The following is a 21,147-nucleotide window of genomic DNA, read 5'->3' as shown; positions in this document are numbered from 1 at the left end:
CATTGTAAATGAAAATTCATGCTGTTATTTTGGAGACCAACAATCTATGGCCAAAGATTTCCCCTACCAGCAACCAAATATCAATCTTTTAAATTAAATTCATGTAGTCGGGATGCCTGCAAGGCTGTTTCCTTATCTTTGATTCAACTTATTGTGTTTGACATGTGAACATTTTGTTCTTTATTCCATTGTGCTCTTACATGGAATAACCATTACAGAAGCATACTAAACTCTAATTTATGTACCATACTACACTATCATTTGTCTAAATTAACCTTTGCTATCTTGTAGTAAGGTAACAAAGGCCTCATCTATTCTTCCATTACAGGATTCATCCCTGTTTTATAGATATAAGACATCCAAACAGGTTCAAGCAATGCCTTAGAACTCAATAACTTCTGCCTTTCATCATCATCCTTGCTGAGGTCCTCAGTTTCTCTTTCTATTTTAGGGTAGATGCTTTGCAGAAAAGCTAGCATCATATTAAGTTCTCCCCACTCTCCAAGCTCATTCCTGACTAACTTCACACAGACAAAATGAGCAAGTCCCAACACCAACCCAAATTCCTTTTTCTCCAGCCCAACTGCTAAAAGATTCAATAAAATCATGCCAACTGCATCTAATACATTCATATTTCCTCTCAATAGTTGCAATATCCTCCCTATGAATTTCTTGAATGTGGAAAACCCCTTTGACTTAAAAGCTCTCTCATGCTCATCCTGGCTTGCTCCAATTAGTTCACAGATCTCTATATTTGCCAAAACTGAGGGCCACAATGGTAAATGGAGCTCACTGCAATCAGTTGCTGTGAAGCATGCACTTTCTTCTGGAACCTGTTTCAGTATATGTGCAGCTCCTAATGCCAACACTATATCGGGAAGCCATGGCTTCGCTGCAGCAACAATGCGTGCTACGTACCCAGAGCCCAAGTACAATTCAATAAATGTAATTAGGTCAAGGAGATTGTTGGCAAGATTGTAAGCGTGTAATGCAGGTGGCAAAGCTTCGCAGGCACTTGTGAGGACTAGATTGAGAAACTTGGCTGCATAAGTGAAGGAGCTCTTCAGACACAGAAATGTTTCTTCCATATCCTCCTTGTTCTGCAGCTCACCAAGGAAATGTTGCCCAAATGCTGATGCAATATATTGCATATATGCTGACGTGAACATAAAGCACTTTTCTTGCTTGTGCAAAATAAGACCCACAGAAGCAGCATCAACAATGAACTTGAGCACTGCAGTGAGCATCTTCAGTGCATTTATTATTCCTTTTTGTGTAGTAGAAATGGGACCTACATTTCATTCAAGAAGAGAATAGCATAAAATTCAAGCACCAAGGCTCGTAAAACATTATCAAAATGAACAAATACAAGGGTGGAACCGCATCTAATGCAACAGAAGCACATGCAGGCCGTTAAAAATCAGAAATAACTTCTGTAGCACTTGCCATTTTTATAATTGGCGGTTTAGGACTTTGGAAAGTTGAACTGTAGGGATGAACAGGTAACAATCACCATAGCATTTAAATGGGAGTTTGGGTTGACCAGGTCAATCTGCCTATTTCATTAATATAAGTATTGGAGCAAATTGACTCTACACATGCTAATGTGCATGTGAAGGTGCAGGGCAAACTAAAATGACAATTCTCAAGTTACTAACAAGTAACAGCCAAATTATTTCTTCTTGGTCCATCAGCATAAATCAAGCACTAACCACAACGAAAGATGTAACAGATTTTTTTTTCCCAGCTCAAACATTTACATTTATCATTTACAGGTCAAAAGTAGTTTCACCATGTTAGATGAGATGATGAATTGGCATCTGTGTTAGTGTGGGGGAGCACAAATGCATCTGTGTGTGATCTTTGCACACTTCCTCTATATTCACTATTACTTACCCCCATCAGGTCCATCAATTGGGCTACAGTCATCTGTTTGAGATTCTTTGTGCTTTTGTTTTGAATGATGAGCTACTTTGTTGCTATCTTGCTTAAGTTTTGAGTGCAAGTTGCCGAAGTTAACAGAGTCACTTGCTTGAACTAGTTTGTCTGTACAGTCGAGTAGATGATCCAGTGTCTGGTCCAATACTGTACCCTGGAATTTAATTAAAAGATAGCAAAGTTAGGGTATAAATAAAGCTAAAGAAAAGTTATAAAAGAATAAGAAAAAAATGTTTTATTGCCAAACTAGATAGCTAAACGCCTAAACACATTTGAGTGTACGATCAAAATCCTGGAGCCACAAAAATTTGGCTACCTGATTTGGCAGTATGGCATTGCTCAATGAAAAAATGCACTTTCAAAGACACGCCCCTTACAAGTTGTTATTCACCCAACTCATAATAAAGAAAACATTATAGAAAATATCACTTGCTAAATTGAAATTTGGATTTCAACCAAGTTAAGGCATAAGATTTAACCTATCTTTGAGAGCTTGGAGGTCGGACCTTTGTATAGATTTGAACAAAATTCAATATAAAATTGTATTCATTTTTTCATCCAAGCATGAATCCATGCTCCGAAGTCCCAACACAACCTTAATGGATTAATGTAAGTGGTGATAGAAAAGGAAACAACACTGTAATGCCAATCATTATTATCCCCATTTGATTTGTGGAATCAGATCTGGAATGGAATCAAATATCAAGAATGGAATGTATTCCTATGTTTGGTTTGCGGAATTAAAAATTGAATTATATTCCGACAAAAATATAATTCCAACGAGTGGAGGAATTACGATTCCAGTCCAACTAGGCTGGAATCGATCTTCACTCCATAGAATCATACTCATTTTATAATAAAAAAATTCTAAAAATAACAACAAATGCTAATAATACTAATTATTATTATAATATAACCAATAACTAATGATAATTGAAATAAAAATAAATGATATTTATTATTATGAAATACTAATAACAACAATATTAACAACAAAAAAGACCAAAATAATAATAACAATTATTCTAAGGATAATAATTAGTATAAAATAATAAAAAATAAAAACAACTAATAATAACTACAATAAAAATAATATTTATTATTGTAAAATAATAAGAACAGCAAGAGTAATAATAAAAAAAATAGAAAAAAAATAATTATTATTTGAAGAAATATAATTATCATAAAAAAAAAAATAGTAATAATAATTAACAATAAAAATTACACAAATAATAATCACTATTATGAAAAATAAGAAAATGATAATAATCAAGCAAAAACAACAATAAATAATAATAATACTAATTGTTATTATTGTTATAAAAACAATAACTAATAATAATTACAATAACAACTAAGTAATATTTATTACTATTAAAATAATAATCAAAATAATAATAACAAAAACATTATAAATAATAAAAAGGCCAAAAATAATTATTACTATAATTTTAAGGATAATAATTATTATAAAAATAATAAAATAATAACAACTAATAATAACTATGATAAAAACAATAATTATTATTGAAAAATAACAATAAGAACAATAATAATAATAATAATAAAGGAAAAAATAATTATTATTTTAAAGGTAATAATTATTATAAAAATAAAAAATAGTAATAATAACGATAAAAATAATAATTACACTATTAATAATACTATAATAAAATAATAAAAATAATCAAACAAAAACAACAACAATAATAATACTAATTGTTATTATTATTATAAAAACAATAACAATTAATAATAATTACAGTAACAATAATAAAAAAAAACCAAATAATATTTATTACTATAAAATAGTAATAACAAGGAAAAATAATAAAAAGTGCAAAAATAATAATAATCATTACTATTTTAAGGGCAAAAATTATTAAAAATATAATAAAAATAATAATAACAACTAATAATAATTACAATGACAATAATACTTATTACTATAATAATAATAATAATAATAATAATAAAAGGAACAATAATAATAAAAAGGAATTTTAAGGATAATAATTAGTGTCAAAATAAAAAAATAATAACAACAATAAAAAATAATATTAAAACTAACAAAAATCACTATTATAAATTAAAAATAATCATAAAATTTTAAATAATTATGTATTAAGGATTTTTAATAAAAGAATGACTTATTTTTCATTCCATTACAGAAGTCATTAAAGAATTCCAAATGTCTGGATTCATACAATCATTTCATGTTACTAAACAAATACAGTAATTACATTCCAGAATCCAGAAGTAATTTCATCCCTACCTTAATTCTATTACTCCTCCCTTTGATTCCTTTCCTACTTCAATTTCATTGAACAAATCAAACAGTAGGTTAATATTAAAAGAAATTCAATCTAAAGCAAGATGGACAATAGAATGCTACACAATGCAATGTAGCGAGCCTAGCTAACTGATTCCCTAAGCGAAAGTAGGAGGCAGAGCAGGAGCAAGACAGAGCATAAAAAACCCATAGGACTGAGAGCACACCCAGAATATGTATATAATGCTTTTATTTTCTATACTATATTATATGTTTTGTTATATTAAATGCTATAATATCTTAAATTCTTAATATATATTTACATGTATGTTATATACACATTATGTTTCACACATACATAAGTAAATTAACAGCCACTTCAATAGCACAACACTGTATTTCAGACGGTGGTGGCAGAAACTCAACTTACTTTTTTCTCCTTTCAAGGCTCAAAACTTAAGACCCCATCCTACTCCTATCCCCAACACTAATTCTCTTAGGCCTTGTTTGGTTAATGGGTATGAGAGACTTGGAATGAGAATGAGGTCTTCATTCCCATAGACTTAGATATTTGGTCACTTGGAATGGGAATATGTTGTATTTGTGTGGCTCTTATACTTAATGGAGTTCATAAATAAAAGGAAGAAAAACATATGAATGAAGTCTTTGGGCTGTGCAGCAGGGGACTCGTCGACAAGTGTGCCTCATTCGTCAACGAGTAGATACCGAGAGCAAAAAAAGGACTCCTCAACGAGAAGGCCTCACTCATCAAGATTTGACGCTGTCAAATTCAATGGAACCGGAAACTTCGGTTTGTGGCAGAGGAGAGTAAAGGATGTACTTGTGCAGCAAGGGATGGTGAAGGCTTTGTATGGCATTCAACAGGTCGGTGTGGATGAAGTAACTTAGAGAGAATTGGAGGCAAAAGCCGTTTCCACAATACGTTTGTGTTTGGCTGACGAAGTACTCCATCATATGATGGAGGAGGATTCTCTAGCGGCTGTGTGGCAAAAGTTAGAAAGTCGGTACATGTCCAAACACTTTCTAATAAGTTATTTCTTAAGCAGCGTCTTTATTGGCTCAAGATGGTTAATGGTTCGAACTTAAATCAACACATCAATGCATTTAATCAAATTATTAGTGATTTAATGCGTGTTGATGTTAAGTTTGCTCCTTGCCAGCGACTCATACTTATGAAAATTTAGTTACCACACCTACATGAGGAAAAGAGACTCTTAATTTAAAATAGGTGACAAGTGCTTTGTTGAATTTTCATCAAAGGCTGAAAATTTGTGATGAAAACTCACATGGAGAAGGACTTATGGTGAAAAGTAACAATGAGCGGGGGAAAGGAAAGTTCAAAAGTGGATCGAGTCAAAAAATCCCGTACTCAGTCCAAGAAGAAAAAGGATATCTAGTGTAACAAGTGCGATAAAAAGGGGCATGTTAAACCGGAATGTCCGAATTGGAAGAAAGGTAATGCTGAAAAGCATGAAAGGACTTCAAAATCAGCGAATGTGGTTCAAGAAGAAAATTCAGTTTGCAGTGATGGTGATGTACCTTCAGTTTCGTCGGGGTCAGATTACCTTACGGACTCAAGGATACTTGACTCGGCATGTTCTTACCATATGACTCCAAACAAAAAGTGGTTCAGCACTTACAGGTTGGTAAATTCAGGTTTAGTTCTTATGGGCAATGATGTTTCTTGTAAGATCATTGGCATTGAAAATGTTAAAATTAAAATGTTTGATGGTGCTGTGAGAACCTTGAGTAATGTAAGATGCATACCGGAGTTAAGGAGGAGTCTTATTTCACTTGGCACCTTTGATTGTAATGGTTTCAATTACAAGTCCGGAGGTGGGATTATGAAAGAATGGAAAGGTAATCTAACAGTGATGAAAGGGCAAAAGCTAGATAGGAATATCTACACACTACAGGGAACTACTGTTGTAGGTGGAGCTGCAGCCGTAGATGCTGAATCTGATGAAACCATCTTGTGGCATATGCGTCTTGGGCATATGGGGGAACATGGTATGAAGGAACTTCACAGGAGAAGACTCTTGAAAGATATGAAAACATATAAGCTGGATTTTTACAAGATTTGTGTTCTTGGAAAACAAAACAAGGCAAAGTTCAAATCAGCTATACACAAGATAGAAGGCATTCTTAATTATGTATCTTCCGATGTTTGGGGCCCAGTTAGAGTAGCATTAAGAGGTGGACATGTTTACTATGTGAGTTTTGTTGACGACTACTCACGGAAAGTTTGGGTATACGTCATGCGGTACAAGTCTGATAAACTAGACGGAAAGGAGAATCAAATGTCTAAGGTCAAACAATGGGACCAAGTATATTGATTCTAGGTTCATGGAGTTTTGTGACAAACAGGGCATTAAGGGACACTTTACTATACGCCGTACACCTCAGCAAAATGGTGTCGCTAAAAGGATGAACCGAACTCTAGCTGAAAGAGCTTGGTATCTCAGGCTTAATGCGGGGCTACCGAAGAACTTCTAGGTCAAGACAGTTAGTATGGCTTGTTTCTTGATAAATAGATCACCAAGGGCATCACTAGAGGGGAAAGTGGCAAAAGATGTATGGACGGGAAATGCAGTAGACTACTCCGAATTGAAGGTATTCGGTTGTCCAGCCTATGTTCACGCGTTTAGTGAGGAGAGATCGAAGTTTAACGCCAAGTCCAAACGTTGCATATTTTTAGGATATCAAAAGGGTGTGAAGGAGTTCAAGCTGTGAGATCTAATGGAAAAAAATGTGGTGATTAGTAGAGATGTAGTCTTTGACGAAAAGGCTATAATGAAGCGTACTCAAGATTGTGATGAATAGAAACAGGAGCCAGAAAACTAGGGTAGAGACAAAGATGTTGTGCAGGTGGAGTTAAAAGCTCAGGGCAACGCAATGATCATGGTCCTTTGGTTGCAGAGAGGCATAGCTCGAAAAACCAGCAAGTCAATAATCTTCCTATACAGAAATCCAAACGCACTATCAAACCTCCGCCAAGGTATGAGTTAGTGTCTTATGCTTTCCTTACTAGTTACAAAGATCCAACTACATTTCAAGAGGCAGTGCACGGCCAGGAGAAAAGTAGGTGCATGGGTGCAATGATTGAGAAAATAGAATTGCTGCATAAGAACCAAACTTGGGAATTGGTGGAGCTTCCAGATGGGAAGAGGGCTATAGGCTACAAATGGGTGTATAGGAAGAAGGAAGCAATTTCAAAAAATGAAGGAGAAAAATTCAAGGCAAGATTAGTGACAAAAGGGTGCTCACAAAAAAAGGGAATAGACTATGATGAAATATTTTCACCTGTGGTCCGACACACTTCTATCAAGATAGTGTTGGGGTTGATAGCTCACTATGATCTACATTTGGAACAAATGGATGTGAAGACAGCATTTCTTCACGATGACTTGGAGGAATAGATTTATATAGTACAACCAGAGGGGATTCAGTGAACTAGGAAAAGAAAATTTAGTTTGCAAGTGGAAGAAATCTCTTTATGGGTTGAAACAGTCTCCAAGGCAATGGTACAAAAATTTGATTCCTATATGATCAAGATTGGCTACAAAAAATGTGAGTATAACTGTTGCATGTATGTGAACAAACTTGATGATGGTTCTCTTATTTTCTTGTTATTGTATGTCAATGACATGTTGATAGCTGCTAAAGATTTAACTGAGGTAAATCAATCAGAGGAATTGTTGCATAAAGAATTTGACATGAAAGATCTTAGTTCAACAAAGAAGATAATTGGGATGGAGATTCGCCGTGACAAAACTGCAGGGAGGTTATGATTATCTCAGGGCGATTATGTGGAGACGGCGTTGGTTAAGTTTAACATGGCTGATGCAAAATCGGTATGTACACCTCTAGCGAGTCATTTTAAATTGTCTACTGCAAATTGCTCAACTACGGATGATGATATCCGGGACATGTCAAAGGTCCCCTATGCTAACGCCGTGGAGAGTTTAACGTATATCATGATGTGTACAAGACTAGACTTAGTACATGCTTAAGTGTGGTGAGTAAGTTTCTCTGTAATCCGAGAAGACAACATTGGGAAGTCATCAAATGGATATTCAGGTACTTACGGGGTACATCGGGTTATGGCATCATGTTCAGCAAGCAACAAAGCAGTCCTTTAGTTGTGGGGTTTGTAGATGCCGATTATGCAGGGGATATGGATGACAAAAAGTCTACAATAGGTTATGTCTTTACCCTTTTAGGAGGACCTATATGTTGGAGATCCATGGTACAATCTCTGGTAGCATTGTCCATAACTGAAGCGGAATTTATGGCAAGTTGCCGAAGCTACAAAGGAAGTCTTATGACTTATCGATTTGGTTAAAGAAGGCTTACAGCAAGATGGGGTTGTGCTGCATTGTGACAATCAAAGTGCTATTTACTTAGCGAAGAATCAAATGTACCATGCTAGAACTAAGCATATTGATGTGAGGTTCCACAAGGTTCGGGAGTTGATTACTTCAGGTTAACTTATATTGGAAAAGGTTTATACATCTGAAAATGCAGCGAATATTTTGACAAAACCGGTCACTATTGAGTTCAAGCATTGCTTGAACTTACTCCATATCTCCAAGTGCTAGAAGGGAAACAAACCCAACCGAACGTTCTAAGGTCAAGGTGGAGCAATCAAATATGTTTTCAGGTTCTCCTAAGAGGCGTATAATCGCCAAGGTAGAGATTGTTGTATTTGTGTGACTCTTATACTTAATGGAGTTCATAAACAAAAGGAAGAAAAACATATGACTCTTTGTGCTGTGCAACGAGAGACTCGTCGATGAGTGTGCCTCATTCGTCGATGAGTAGATATCAAGCGCCAGAAAAGTTCAGACATCTACAGATGCCAAGAGTAGAAAAAGGACTCGTCGACGAGAAGGGCTCACTTGTCGACGAGTGGACCTCTCTAGTCGACGAGTGGACCCCTCTAGTCAACGTGCTCTTGGGGTTGCAAGAAAAATTTTAAATTTTGAATTGGAACATTGGAAAGGTTGGGTATTTGGAGGGAAGCCTCCAAAGGGTTGATAAATATGTCTTTCGGGGCATATTGTGTGAGTAGAGAAATCATTGTAACCATTGTATTGTATACATTCATTTTCATAATGAAATCTTTTGTCGGATTGCTCCCGTGGATGTAGGTTTTGTCGAACCACGTAAATCGTTGTGTTGTTTCTTATTATTTTTAGATATACTGCGTGTTGTGCTTCATTTGCTTGCTGCGTTTTATATTTCCGCTGTATAATCCCATACTCGTTTTTGGTCACAACAGAGTATGCATAAGGAATGACCAGGAATAAAAAACTAGCTATTACCAAATTTCCATTACCATTAAGTAGGTGATATAAACGGAAATGGGAGTTATGCAGCTTGAACACATGCACAGCACAACTCCCCGAAACAGTTTGCACAAACACCACCTTTCTCAGCAGGAAGAACAGACTTGGCAACAGGTCTCCCTTTTTATTTAAATATTTTCTGATATATGAATGGCCTTCCCCATTTACCCCCGTGTCCAAAATTCTAAGTTTCATCACTGCACCAATCTTTCTAGTTCTCTACTTATTGATCGTTGCAGCTTGCACCAAACTCCTATGAACTCTCAGGCCGGAACAAAGGGAGGCTTGGCAAACACGCTCACAGCTTTGAGGTGTCTCTTATGGCCTCACTCTCCACATCACAGCAAGCCAACGTGCACTAAAAATAAAAATTATGCCTACGGAGGAAATTTCCAAGCTTAAAATTTTTTTCTTGAAAATATTCAAATAAAAAATTCAAAAAGAAAAAGACAAAAAAATTACCACGAAAATTCCTCAAATCAGTGAAAAGGATTTGCAATTTTACACAAAAGAAAAAGATAAAAAATGCCTATTGGAGTGTCTTTTACATTTCTAGTCTCCAAGTACTATTTTGATTCCTTTAAATGCCAAAGGTAGTTATTGTAACCTACTCTTCATTCCTTAATATTCACACTCATTCCTTCATTTCCATTTCAATTGTTTCATTCCGGCGAACTTAACGAGGCCTTACTATAATGCCTTGTTCTTACCAAAAAATAATTAAAAAACAAAATATGGTGGTAACGTTATGGTGCATTGTGTCTTACCTAAACACCTACTGTCATGGGCCAAACACTTAACATCTATGCCCATGCAGCACTAGTTATAGATCTCATTCTTAATTAGTTAGTTGAAAGTAAAAATTATACAAAAAATAAAAAATAACAAAAGTCATTTACAAAATATTTTTACTTTTCAATTGTTATATACAATAAGATTGTTCTTCAAAAGTGAAATTTGAAATATAATAATTAAGTAAAATATTATAATATTTTTTTTATTTTTGTATTTTTAATTTATATTATTTTGTACTTCTTATTTTTTTAATCATATTTTTTAAATTATTTGATTTAACGACCAAAATGAGCATTTGCTTAATCAAGTTTTTTGTTTTAGCTTTAGAAATTTTAATCAAAGAAGTTGCCGGTTTCTAGTTTTTTTGTTTCTGTTTCCAGTCTTCAATTTTAGTTTTTGTTTTTATAATTTTTTATAGTGATATCAAACAACCCACAAATATACATAGAAATTGAAAACAAAGCTAAAAGTAAAACATATAATTAACATTGACAAGAAAAGCAGCACAGAACTCCAAATGAAAACAATTGTTAAATCAGCAAGAAGAACATAATTCACAATATATATCCATACTATGTATGAAATGAAAAATAATAATAATGCATGATTAGAAATACCTCAAGTGAATGAACTCCTGCTAAGGATTCAGTACAAAATACTATAAAATGAAAATTTTACTTGCCTCCATAGATGATCGTGCAGATTCAAGCCCATCATTCTTCTTAGCACCCAAAATGTCTGCACCCTCCATGCTGACACTTTGAACAGTGATCTGCAGAGCAAGAGCCATATATGCCAACACTGGATATATATCCATATAATCACAACTAATACATTGCACAATGCTGGCCTCAACAATGGCCTTTAAAGCATAGAATGCAGGTCCTAAAATTTGAGAGCACAACATAGCTTTCCGAGAATTTTCAGATATGAGCAATTCTTTAATTTGCCACGCTATTCCTACTGCAATGGAATAGTCCTCCTCAAAATTGGAAATGGCTACCTTTGATGACTTTTTCCCGCTGTAATGTTTCCACTTTGCTGAAAATTTGAGAGATGACTTGCTAGTTTTCTTCAATTTTGCAGGGGGAGTATTCTGCTTTGGTATTTCCACGCCAAATTTGACATGGCAACCAAAAGAAGTTTTTTGCAGAAGCCTGGTTAAAGCTTCAAACATGCTATCAAACAAGCCACAAGATAGCACCAACTTATGGGCAGATCTTATTTTCGCTTGCTTTTCAACATCCTCAAATAAAGAGCCACAATTTGTGACCAGACCCATGCACACATCAACAAGCCCACCTCCATCATCTGGGGAGATTTTGAAAACTATGTTCAATACAGAAGATTGAGCATCTGCAGGGGCTGCAGCAGCCAACAAGCACTTCAGTTTTCCCACTGGAAACAACTCATTGAGAGCTGCCTTATATATTGCCTCGCTTACTAGGCTGTCGCAAAGGTAGGAAGCAGCAACAAGTAAGCCCTTAATCTGATCTGCGTCCAGTTTATTATGTGACAGAACCAAATTTATGAGAACTCTGACAAGTTCCATGAGAGATTTCAATGATGCTCCTTCTGATGAAGCAAATTCACAGAACTTTGCACCAGCCATAGGAGACCTTTTTATAAGTGTGATGCACCGATCACATGCTTCTTCTATGGCTACTTTTGAGGGAAAGTACGATGGTATAAGAAGTCTTGTGATCTTCTGCACCACAGGTGGTTGATCACTTGCAAGTGTGTGCAATAATGCATCCAAACCCACAACCTATAAAAGAAATAAATGAAAATCATTCAACCAAGAAAAAGGAAGTCTTAAAAAATAACTAAACCTGGTGCATGGTAAAATTTAAGATTGTAAGCAACCACTGCAGGCACAAAATTAAATTTTAGAAAGTAATTTGTACCTTATGGAACTGGAAAGATCGAATGTCTCTCAAAAGGAGGAGGAGATCTGCCACAGCAACTCGTATGGAAATAATAGAATCTAATATCAAATGCCCCAATCTTGGTAGAAGCACCTTAAGGATTTCATGTGACAGGGGATTGCCTAGCAGGTATATAATGCCATTCAATGTGGAAAGCCTAACCTCATTGCATATATCATGTGACATGTCATCAAATATTTTAGTAAGCATCTTTGTAATGGATGAAGATGGAATGATTTCCCAAAATAAATGAAGGATGCGACAAGAACCTTCCACTGCAACAACTCTTACATCTGGACAGTCATCCATAAGCAATCTCTCCAACAAGAAGAACTGTTTGTCAAGCAATGAATCTTTGACCTCTTTTGTGGCATCAGGGTCTTCAAAGGGGAACAGGTCTAAAAGCAAATGCAATGCATTTAGACGAACGTTTGAGCTTGCAACCTGCAAAACATTTTACACAACCATATTGGGTATCAGCTTCATCGAACTTCTCAAAATCAAGAATCCCTTACATTTGATGCATCAAGGTACAAAATCTTGAACTTCTAAGCTACTGAAGCTTCTGTTTTAAAGCATACTGCAGACTTCAGAGCCGATAAAGGTGACATCGAACAAGACAGAGAATGGCAAACTTTTAGTGTCATTCCACTCCAATGAATAACATGAATTCTGTTTAATATTCCAGTGACCAGTCTATAGCAGCATTTACATACTCAAACCCAAGCAAGTGTACAGCCAATTGTAAAAATAAATATGACATGAAGAATTTATGAACTGAGGCCTCCCATACATATGATCCATTATGTCCTTCCAATACAGGTGCTCATGCTCATGGTCTTAGATTTCCACAGAACTGTCAAAATTTCCACTTTCTACCACCATTAAAATCAAAATGATGGTCAATTTCCATCTTACAGTTCTACAGATCATTCAAAATCTATTGGAACCTCAAATTTTTAACAAATTAAGTTGAAATTTTGACCATAGAACAAATCTTCTTTGATCTTCAAAATCCTAACCTGAAATATATATCTTAATTAATCTTCTTTTTATTGAAAATAAAAAGTAGTACAAGAAGAACATGAATGAAAATTTTAATAATTTTAAATTTTTTGGAAAATTGAATTTAGATATTAGCTAGAATGTTTTACCTTTTATGTCTAAATTAGTTTATTCCAATAGAATCAATGTTCAATTCATTTATGAATTTCATTTATATTAATTGCATAATGGTAATGTTTAATAGCACATACTTGTCATTGATGTATTACATCTTTTAATTACAGATCTTGCATTATTATGCCTTAATAGTAAGGAACAAGGCATCAAGTATTGAACAAGGAAGAGGACAGTAGTATACTCTGGAGCGAAATAAAATACTAACTCAAGCAAAATAACTCAAATATAATATATCCAAAAAGTACGAGAACATAAAGAAAAACAAATTACCTGCAGTGACCGGAATATAACTGGTTCAGCTACTCGAAAAAGAAGTTGCTCAACACCATCAGTCGTTCTCTTGTTGATGAATCCACCCAGTACCCTCCTGATAAAGGCAGCCAGAGAATCCGAACTTGAATGAATTGCACCTTCAATCATATCCTGCAAAAACCCATTCTCAATTTCATCTCGGACGGCTCCTTCTGCTACCTTCCATGCCCGGAAAACTATGTCTGCGTATGCCTCCAACATCGACTTCCTCCCAAATGGAATCTGTGACCGAATCATTGCCAATGCTTCCTTCAGAAGCTGCCCGCTGAGCCCGAACATAAATGCCAGAAACCGCCTCCCGTCCTCAGTCTTCAAATACAGCGGTGTGATCAGACAACGGATAAGCAAAAGCTTCAAATCCTCAATACTCTCATCCTCAAAATCAAACAATACAAATGCCTCGCGAAGCGTGTACACTCTGTGCACGTCAACCTTCTTACGCAATGTCAGCGACCTCGAAAGCAAAAAAGGAAGCGATTGCGAAATTAGGGTTTCTCTGCCTGGCAGCTCTTTCTTCCACCACTCCTCACATAAGTTCGCAATCTCCGATGACAAAACGGAATCGGAGTCGAATAAAATCAGATTATTGTGCAATGCTTGAACAGCAGGTAACAAATCCGAAGGCGAGAACAGATTTTTGGGATGCGCAACACACAGGTTAGCAATGTAAGCGAGAACCTGCAGATCTTGGAGCACACGCTGCTTATCTTGATTGGCCTTTGATTCATGATTCTCAGCATCCGATTCGACTCTAGTCTTCGAGTGCCTCGAAGATCTTCGAAGACGCTTTGAGGGTGGCGAGGGGGGGGAGAGGGTGCGTCCATGGGCTTTTGGATCAAGAAGCTTCCGGAAGGATTGGACCGAACGCGAAACGAAGTTGTGCACAGCGATGGAGAGAGAAGAAGAGAGTTCCGAGGATGGATTTGTAGTCGAAATTAGGGTTTTGAGAGAGCATTTTGCAGACTTAAACCCTAGTTTCGTAACAGAGGCAAGGAACTCTTCGGCTGAGCTCTCGAGAGATGAGCGAAGCCTCTTCTCCATGAGAGAGAGAGAGAGAGAAAGAGAGAGACCGTTGTTTCAGAAACTGTATGAAGGAGAACATATATATAACGCGCAGTTGATGTTTTTAAATGACGGGCAAATTAGAGACGTGGATGCAATCCGGACCCTATCACGATTGGTCTGTTATTTTATGAAAACGAATTTGGTTTTGTCTGTGAACGTTTAGAATTTGAAATGAGTAGTTTGGCGCCGAGTTTCTGTATTGCGGGGGCTTCTTTTTGGGTCTTATCCCGTTTTAAACAAGTAATGGAATTTAGGTAAAAATAAATTTATTTTTGGAATATAATTCCTGCATTTGATTAGTAATATAAAATAATTGTAAAAATTTAATTTTAATTTCTTTTCAACTTTTAATATTCTTCCATGAACTCTATAATAAAAATGAAAAATAATTATTTTTACTAAAAAAATTTAATACATAATTATTTAATTTTTTTTATTAATAGTGATTAATTTTAGTATTATTTTTTATTCTTGATAATATTGTTGTTATTATTATTTTGATAGAAATAAATTGCTATTGTAATTATTAGTTTATAACAAACAATTAGAATTATTATTATTTGTTGTTGTTTTTATTTTATTATTTTTTATTATTTTCATTATAGTGATTGTTATTAGTGTAATTATTATTTTTATTGTTGTTATATCTATTTTTTATTATTTTTATAACTATTATCCTTAAAATAATAATTTTTATTATTTTAGCCTTTATTTATTATTATTGCTCTTGCTGTTATTATTATTTTACAATAATAAATATTATTCTCATTGTAGTTATTACTAACTATCATTATTTTTATTATTTTTACCATAATTATTATCCTTAAAATAAAAAATAAATATTACTAGTTTGGCTTTTTTATTATTAATATTGTTCTTGTCATTATTATTATTATCATTAATTATTATTTTAATAGTAAAAAATATTGTTATTAGTTGTTATTATTGTTTTTTATTTTTTTGGATTACATAAGAACTCCAGCCACCAACAACAATTTTATTTTTATCATTATTATTATTATTATTACTATTATTATTATTATTTGTTGTCATTGTTTGATTTTTTATTATTATTTTCATAAACAATGCATATTATTATTATTTTTAAAATCATAATTATTATTATTATTATTGCCCTTTTATTTATTATTATCGCTTATGTTGTTATTATTATTTTACAATAATAAATATTATTTCTATTGAAGTTATTATTTTTTATTATTTTTATAATTATTATTATCCTTAAAATAATTATTATTTTAACATTTTTTATTAAATAAAACAATAAATATATTTATTAGTATTGCAATTATCATTAGTTGTTATTATTTTTATTATAAAAGCAATAACTATTAGTATTATTAGCATTTGTTGTTACTTTCAAAAAAATTTTGTTATAAAAGAATTTGATTTCATATAATGAAATTGATTCCAACCTATCTGGACTGGAATCTTGATTACCCCATTCACAGAAATCATATTTCGGCTGGAATATGATTCCGTCTTTAATTTTATAAACCAAACTTAGGAATACAATTTCATTATTGAGATTTTATTCTATTCAAGGTATGATTCTTCAAGTCAAATGGGGGCTAGTGTCTTGGAGACTTCAATTTAAATTTGTATTGTATTTGAATAAGATGTAATACAAAATTATATTAAAATTTATCTAAATCTATTTAAATTCAAATTCAATATCTAATATTCATCCTTCCAAACACAAAGATTAGAAATGAGAGAGGAGTTATATTATCATGTCTTGGTGAAAATAAATAAATATACATATGCTATTACTATGTTTTTGTTGAGCTCTTGAGTATATTCTAGTAGGTAATGCGTGGGTATTCAAAGGACTTGTCCATAAGTTTCAAATCATCAAAAAAATTAAAAAAGAATAAGAAAAAAAAAAGTAGAAGAGATAAAAAAAAGATATGAAATGAAAGCTGATGTACTTATATTATTTTTTATCTTTACTACTAGAAAAAGATTTTCCTTTTTTGGTGTGATTTTAACATTACGAGATTTTCTCTTCTTGGTCTGATTTTTAACATTCCTAAGATGCCCCTATAATTACTCATAATTTTTTTTTTTTAAATCCCTTATATATACTAAAATATTCTCTTTTAAAAGAAGAAATGGTTTCGATTCTACAATTAAACCACCTTCCATAACCGACGGGTAAATTAAATTACACACATTGATAAGAGGGACGATTACGAAATCATTTTCAAAACCCCCACATCAATACCCATAATATTTATGTAACTCCCACAAGCACAATAATGGGCTCATTAAATACTTGATCGTCAACCTCTACCACTATAAAAAGGGGCTTGAAGAAAGAGTTAAGATATCCCATTCATACTCATTCTTTCTACTGTTGCAATTAGTCTCTCAATAAGTCTCTCACTTAGGCATCGGAGTGATCCCCGAAGTACACCCCAAGTCCTCCAAGTTATCCTTACCTCCTCTCTTTTAGGTGGTTGTGACCAAGGAACATCTCCAAAGATCGTTCGATTTCATTTAGCAACAGTTGGTGCTGTCTATGGGAACTTCTTGAGAGGTTTTCTTTTTCAATCCTTGATCATGACTACATCAAATAATTCGAAGTCGGAGTTTGCTATGACTAACCAATCATCCCAATTCATACATTCCGCACCAAGTGACAATTCCGACATAACAAAAGGTGAGTTCCTTGCATTTCAGAAAAGGATGGAGGACATGTTTAGCATGATCCTGCAATAAATAAATAAAAAGGATCATAAGGAACATGTTCCCCACCCTGACCAAGTAGATCTTGGGTCACATAGGAAGGTTGCAGTCCCATTGGCGATCAATGATAAGGTTGACCCAGCGAATAAGGTGGAAGATGCGACCAGTGTGAGAATCAATGAACAACGATCACGTGAATAAGAGGAAAAATTCAAAAGAATTGATTAGTTGGATAAAATGATGAAGGAAGCTTGCAACTAGTTGTCCTTCGGGGAGTCCTCACTCAAATATTTAGATCCACCTTTCACTAGAGAGGTAATGAATGATCCCCTGTCTGACAAGTTTAAAATGCCGAGTGTGGAAGGGTACGAAGGCTTGTCTGATCCTATTGATCATTTGGATACCTTTAAAGTGTTGACGTAACTACAAGGTGCACCAAATGCAATCATGTGTTAAACATTTACAGCCACTTTAAAAGGGAACGTCAAGACATGGTATCAGACCTTGAAGCCTGGCTCTATCAGTTCTTTTTATGATAAGGAGCAGCAATTCACTAGACATTTTATCAGCACCTAGATGATAGCAAAAACTTCGACTCACCTGATAAGCCTTGTTCAAGGAGAAAAAGAAACATTAAAGAAGTTCATGCACCGTTTTGTCAATACAACTCTAGAGATTCAAAACCTGGATCATGGAGTAGTAATGGTAGCCTTTACAACGGCTCTCCAGTTAGGAGATTTCTTGAACTCACTGGGAAAGAAACCCTTAGTCAACATGGGAGAGTTGATGGCACGAGCTCATAAGTACATTAACCAAGAAGAGATGATGGACACAAGGAGAAGTCGAATCGACCTGAAAAGGAAAGGCTTGAAAGATATCGAAGAAACAATCAAAGCAATGAAGAGGCAAGAGAATAACAAACTGTCAAGCAGTTCAAAGGAGTTAGAACTTGCAACTAAATTCTAGTCCTACACTCCTTTGAATGTCTCCCGAGCAAATGTCATGGTGCACATTAAAGAAAGAGGATATGTTTCGTGGCTGGAGCCTATGCATGCACCATCATATAAACGAAACACCTCCAAATTTTGCAAGTTCCACGTGGATCATGGGCATGACATGGAAGAATGCTACCACTTAAAGAACGAAATTGAGGCCCTGATAAGGAGGGGATACTTATCGAGGTTTGTGAAAGGAGGTGACCGCCAGAAACCTGAGGATGAACATAATGGAGAATAGATTGTAGGGGAGATTATTGTGATCTTTGGGGGACCAGTTTGTGGAGGAGATAGAGGGAGTTCCCGAAAAAGGTATGCAAAATAGGTGCTCTTGATGGAAGGACAAGAGTAGAATCATAAAAAGTAGAAGCATGATAATACCATTACCTTCACCAGGGAAGATGAAGAAGGTGTGCAGCAGCCTCACGATCACGCCTTGGCAGTGTCATTACTCATTGCCAAATATCGGGTTAGAAGAGTGCTAATTGATAACGGGAGTTTAGTCGATACAATCTTTTGGTTGGTACTATAGGAGATGAAGATTATAAGGGAGCGTATGAAACCAATTTCCACACCCTTTGTGGGATTCAGGGGGGGTATGTAGTCCATCCTTTGGCCACGATTACACTCCATTTGGCAATGGGGACACCTCCGTAGCAAGTTACATTCATGACAAATTTCCTTTATGTAGCCCGAGTCGTGACCTCCACTTATCACTTGAAGGTAAAATTTCCTACCCCAAATAGGATCGGAGTAGTGAAAGGAGATCAGATAGCAGCACACAACTGTTATGTGATGGCGCTGAAGGGAAAGACAGAAGGACAAGAGACCTTAGCAATTGAAGATCTGAAGGTAAGAGGAGAGTACTCGTAGATTAGTACACTAGATGAGGATATAATCAATGTTTCGATAAAGGCAATCGGGAGAGGTGCGTTCAAATTGAGAGCCAATTGTCGGAGTCACTAAAGGAGGAGTTGGTAAGGTTATTGGATGAATATGTAGACATCTTCGCCTGGTTTGCTGATGACATGTCAGGAATCGACCTTGCAATCACTGAGCATAGGTTACAGGTGGATCCGAACCATCGCCCCATGAAGCAAAAGAAGAGAAGTTTCGCTTTAGAATGAGTCAAGATAATTGACGAAGAGGTAAATGAGATTTTAAATGCTAATTTTATTAGGGAGGTCAATTATCCAGAGCGGCTCAGCAGCGTGGTTCTAGTGAAAAATTCAAATGGGAAATGGCAGACCTACATCGATTTTACAGACTTGTACAAGGAATGCCCCAAATACAGTTTTTTGCTCCCGTAGATTGACCAACCGGTGGACTCTAAATCTGGACATGAGCTCTTGAGCTTCATGGATGCGTACTTAGGTTACAACCAAATTTATATGCATCCACGTGATGAAGAGAAGACTTCATTTATCACTGAAAAGGGGCTCTATTACTATAGAGTAATGCCTTTTGGATTAAAAAACACAAAAGTGACTTACCATAGGTTTGCAAACAAAATATTCAAAGATTTGTTGGGGAACACCATGGAGGCTTATGTCTACATGCTGGTGAAAAGTCTAAGAGCAGAGGTGTAGCGCCCCGAACCCAGTGGGGCCTAGAGTGCTACTAATCCATAAATAAATCCATTTCACAATCTCTGATGCCATAATATAACGACCCGAACCCAAAGTGGGGTACCAGGTGTTGACCTGATAGGTCACCCGGTTTTGATAATGACAAATACTCTTGGTATTTGATGACTTTCGAGTTTGTGTGCAAGTATATAATTAGTAGATCAACTAATGGCACATGAAGACTCAAAGTCTAAAGACCCTAAAGATTCATTGTAATTTATATTTTGTATAATTTGGGTCTGTAATAGTAATGTAGGAACTAAAGCTCAAAGACCATAGAGACCTTAGGGAACACCCTTCGGTCAACCTTCGGTTGACCGATGCTAGGTTTTTTTTGGCGTACTTAAAAAGGCCTTAGAAAAGACCCTAGGTCCCAGAACTTGCACATAAAAAAGTCCCCAACATCACTTACTACATCAGGAGAATCAAGTCAAGTTAAAATTGAACTTAATAGAAAACATTAAGAGGGTTCGGGCGATCGAACCTAGGCCGTGTAAAATGGCTCGGGCGACCGAACCTTGGCCGTGTAAAATGGCTCAGGCAACCGAACTAGCCAACATGTTGACTTAAGTGTTCGGGAACCTGAACCTGATTTGAACGTGTCTTCCCCGGGCACCCGAACTTATGTCAAACCACTTTTCAACTACCCGAGCGACCGAAGAATTGCGTTTAAATTGGGCTCAGGTGACCAAAGTGCTTAGTTCATTTAACGAAATTATGAGTCGGGCACCCGAACTATCAAACAAATGCTACTGACTTTGTTTCAGCCGACCGACTCACCCTTCAAACACCCGAACCTCTAAAAGTCGAATTTTTGACTGTGTCTGTTCGGGCACCTGAACCTCTAGCCGGGTACCTGAACCTCGCAGGTTAAAATAATTTTTACTGAATTTTTAAATGGGGTAAATTGGGTTAATATTCTTAATGGATTTTTAAACAATTTTAATT

At 35.2% G+C, this 21,147-nt stretch overlaps 1 protein-coding gene across 1 annotated transcript; it reads right to left on the bottom strand.

Annotated features, from left to right (window-relative positions):
• Nucleotides 1-156: 156 nt before the first annotated feature.
• Nucleotides 157-14,872, bottom strand: LOC131150725 (uncharacterized). The gene is made up of 5 exons (XM_058101623.1): nucleotides 13,758-14,872; nucleotides 12,285-12,749; nucleotides 11,060-12,145; nucleotides 1,897-2,092; nucleotides 157-1,291 (listed from the first exon to the last, which is right to left on the bottom strand). The coding sequence occupies exons 1-5, from the start codon at nucleotides 14,838-14,840 to the stop codon at nucleotides 312-314; spliced, it is 3,810 nt and encodes a 1,269-aa protein (XP_057957606.1). The 5' UTR covers nucleotides 14,841-14,872; the 3' UTR covers nucleotides 157-311.
• Nucleotides 14,873-21,147: the final 6,275 nt, after the last annotated feature.

The sequence above is a fragment of the Malania oleifera genome, chromosome 1, assembly GCF_029873635.1.
Source record: "Malania oleifera isolate guangnan ecotype guangnan chromosome 1, ASM2987363v1, whole genome shotgun sequence".
Lineage (NCBI taxonomy): Eukaryota > Viridiplantae > Streptophyta > Magnoliopsida > Santalales > Ximeniaceae > Malania > Malania oleifera.
Note: the sequence above shows the minus strand (reverse complement) of the source record. Positions and strands in the feature narration are given on the sequence as shown.

Bases quoted from the DNA above. Each gene is read 5' to 3' on its own strand.
- LOC131150725 (XM_058101623.1), bottom strand. From the start codon at position 14,840: ATGGAGAAGAGGCTTCGCTCATCTCTCGAGAGCTCAGCCGAAGAGTTC. The intron at 2,093-11,059 runs GCAAGTAAAATT...ATTAAATTCCAG, and splicing joins CTGCACGATCATCTATGGAG to GGTACAGTATTGGACCAGAC. The intron at 1,292-1,896 runs GTAAGTAATAGT...AATGAAATGTAG, and splicing joins AATTGATGGACCTGATGGGG to GTCCCATTTCTACTACACAA.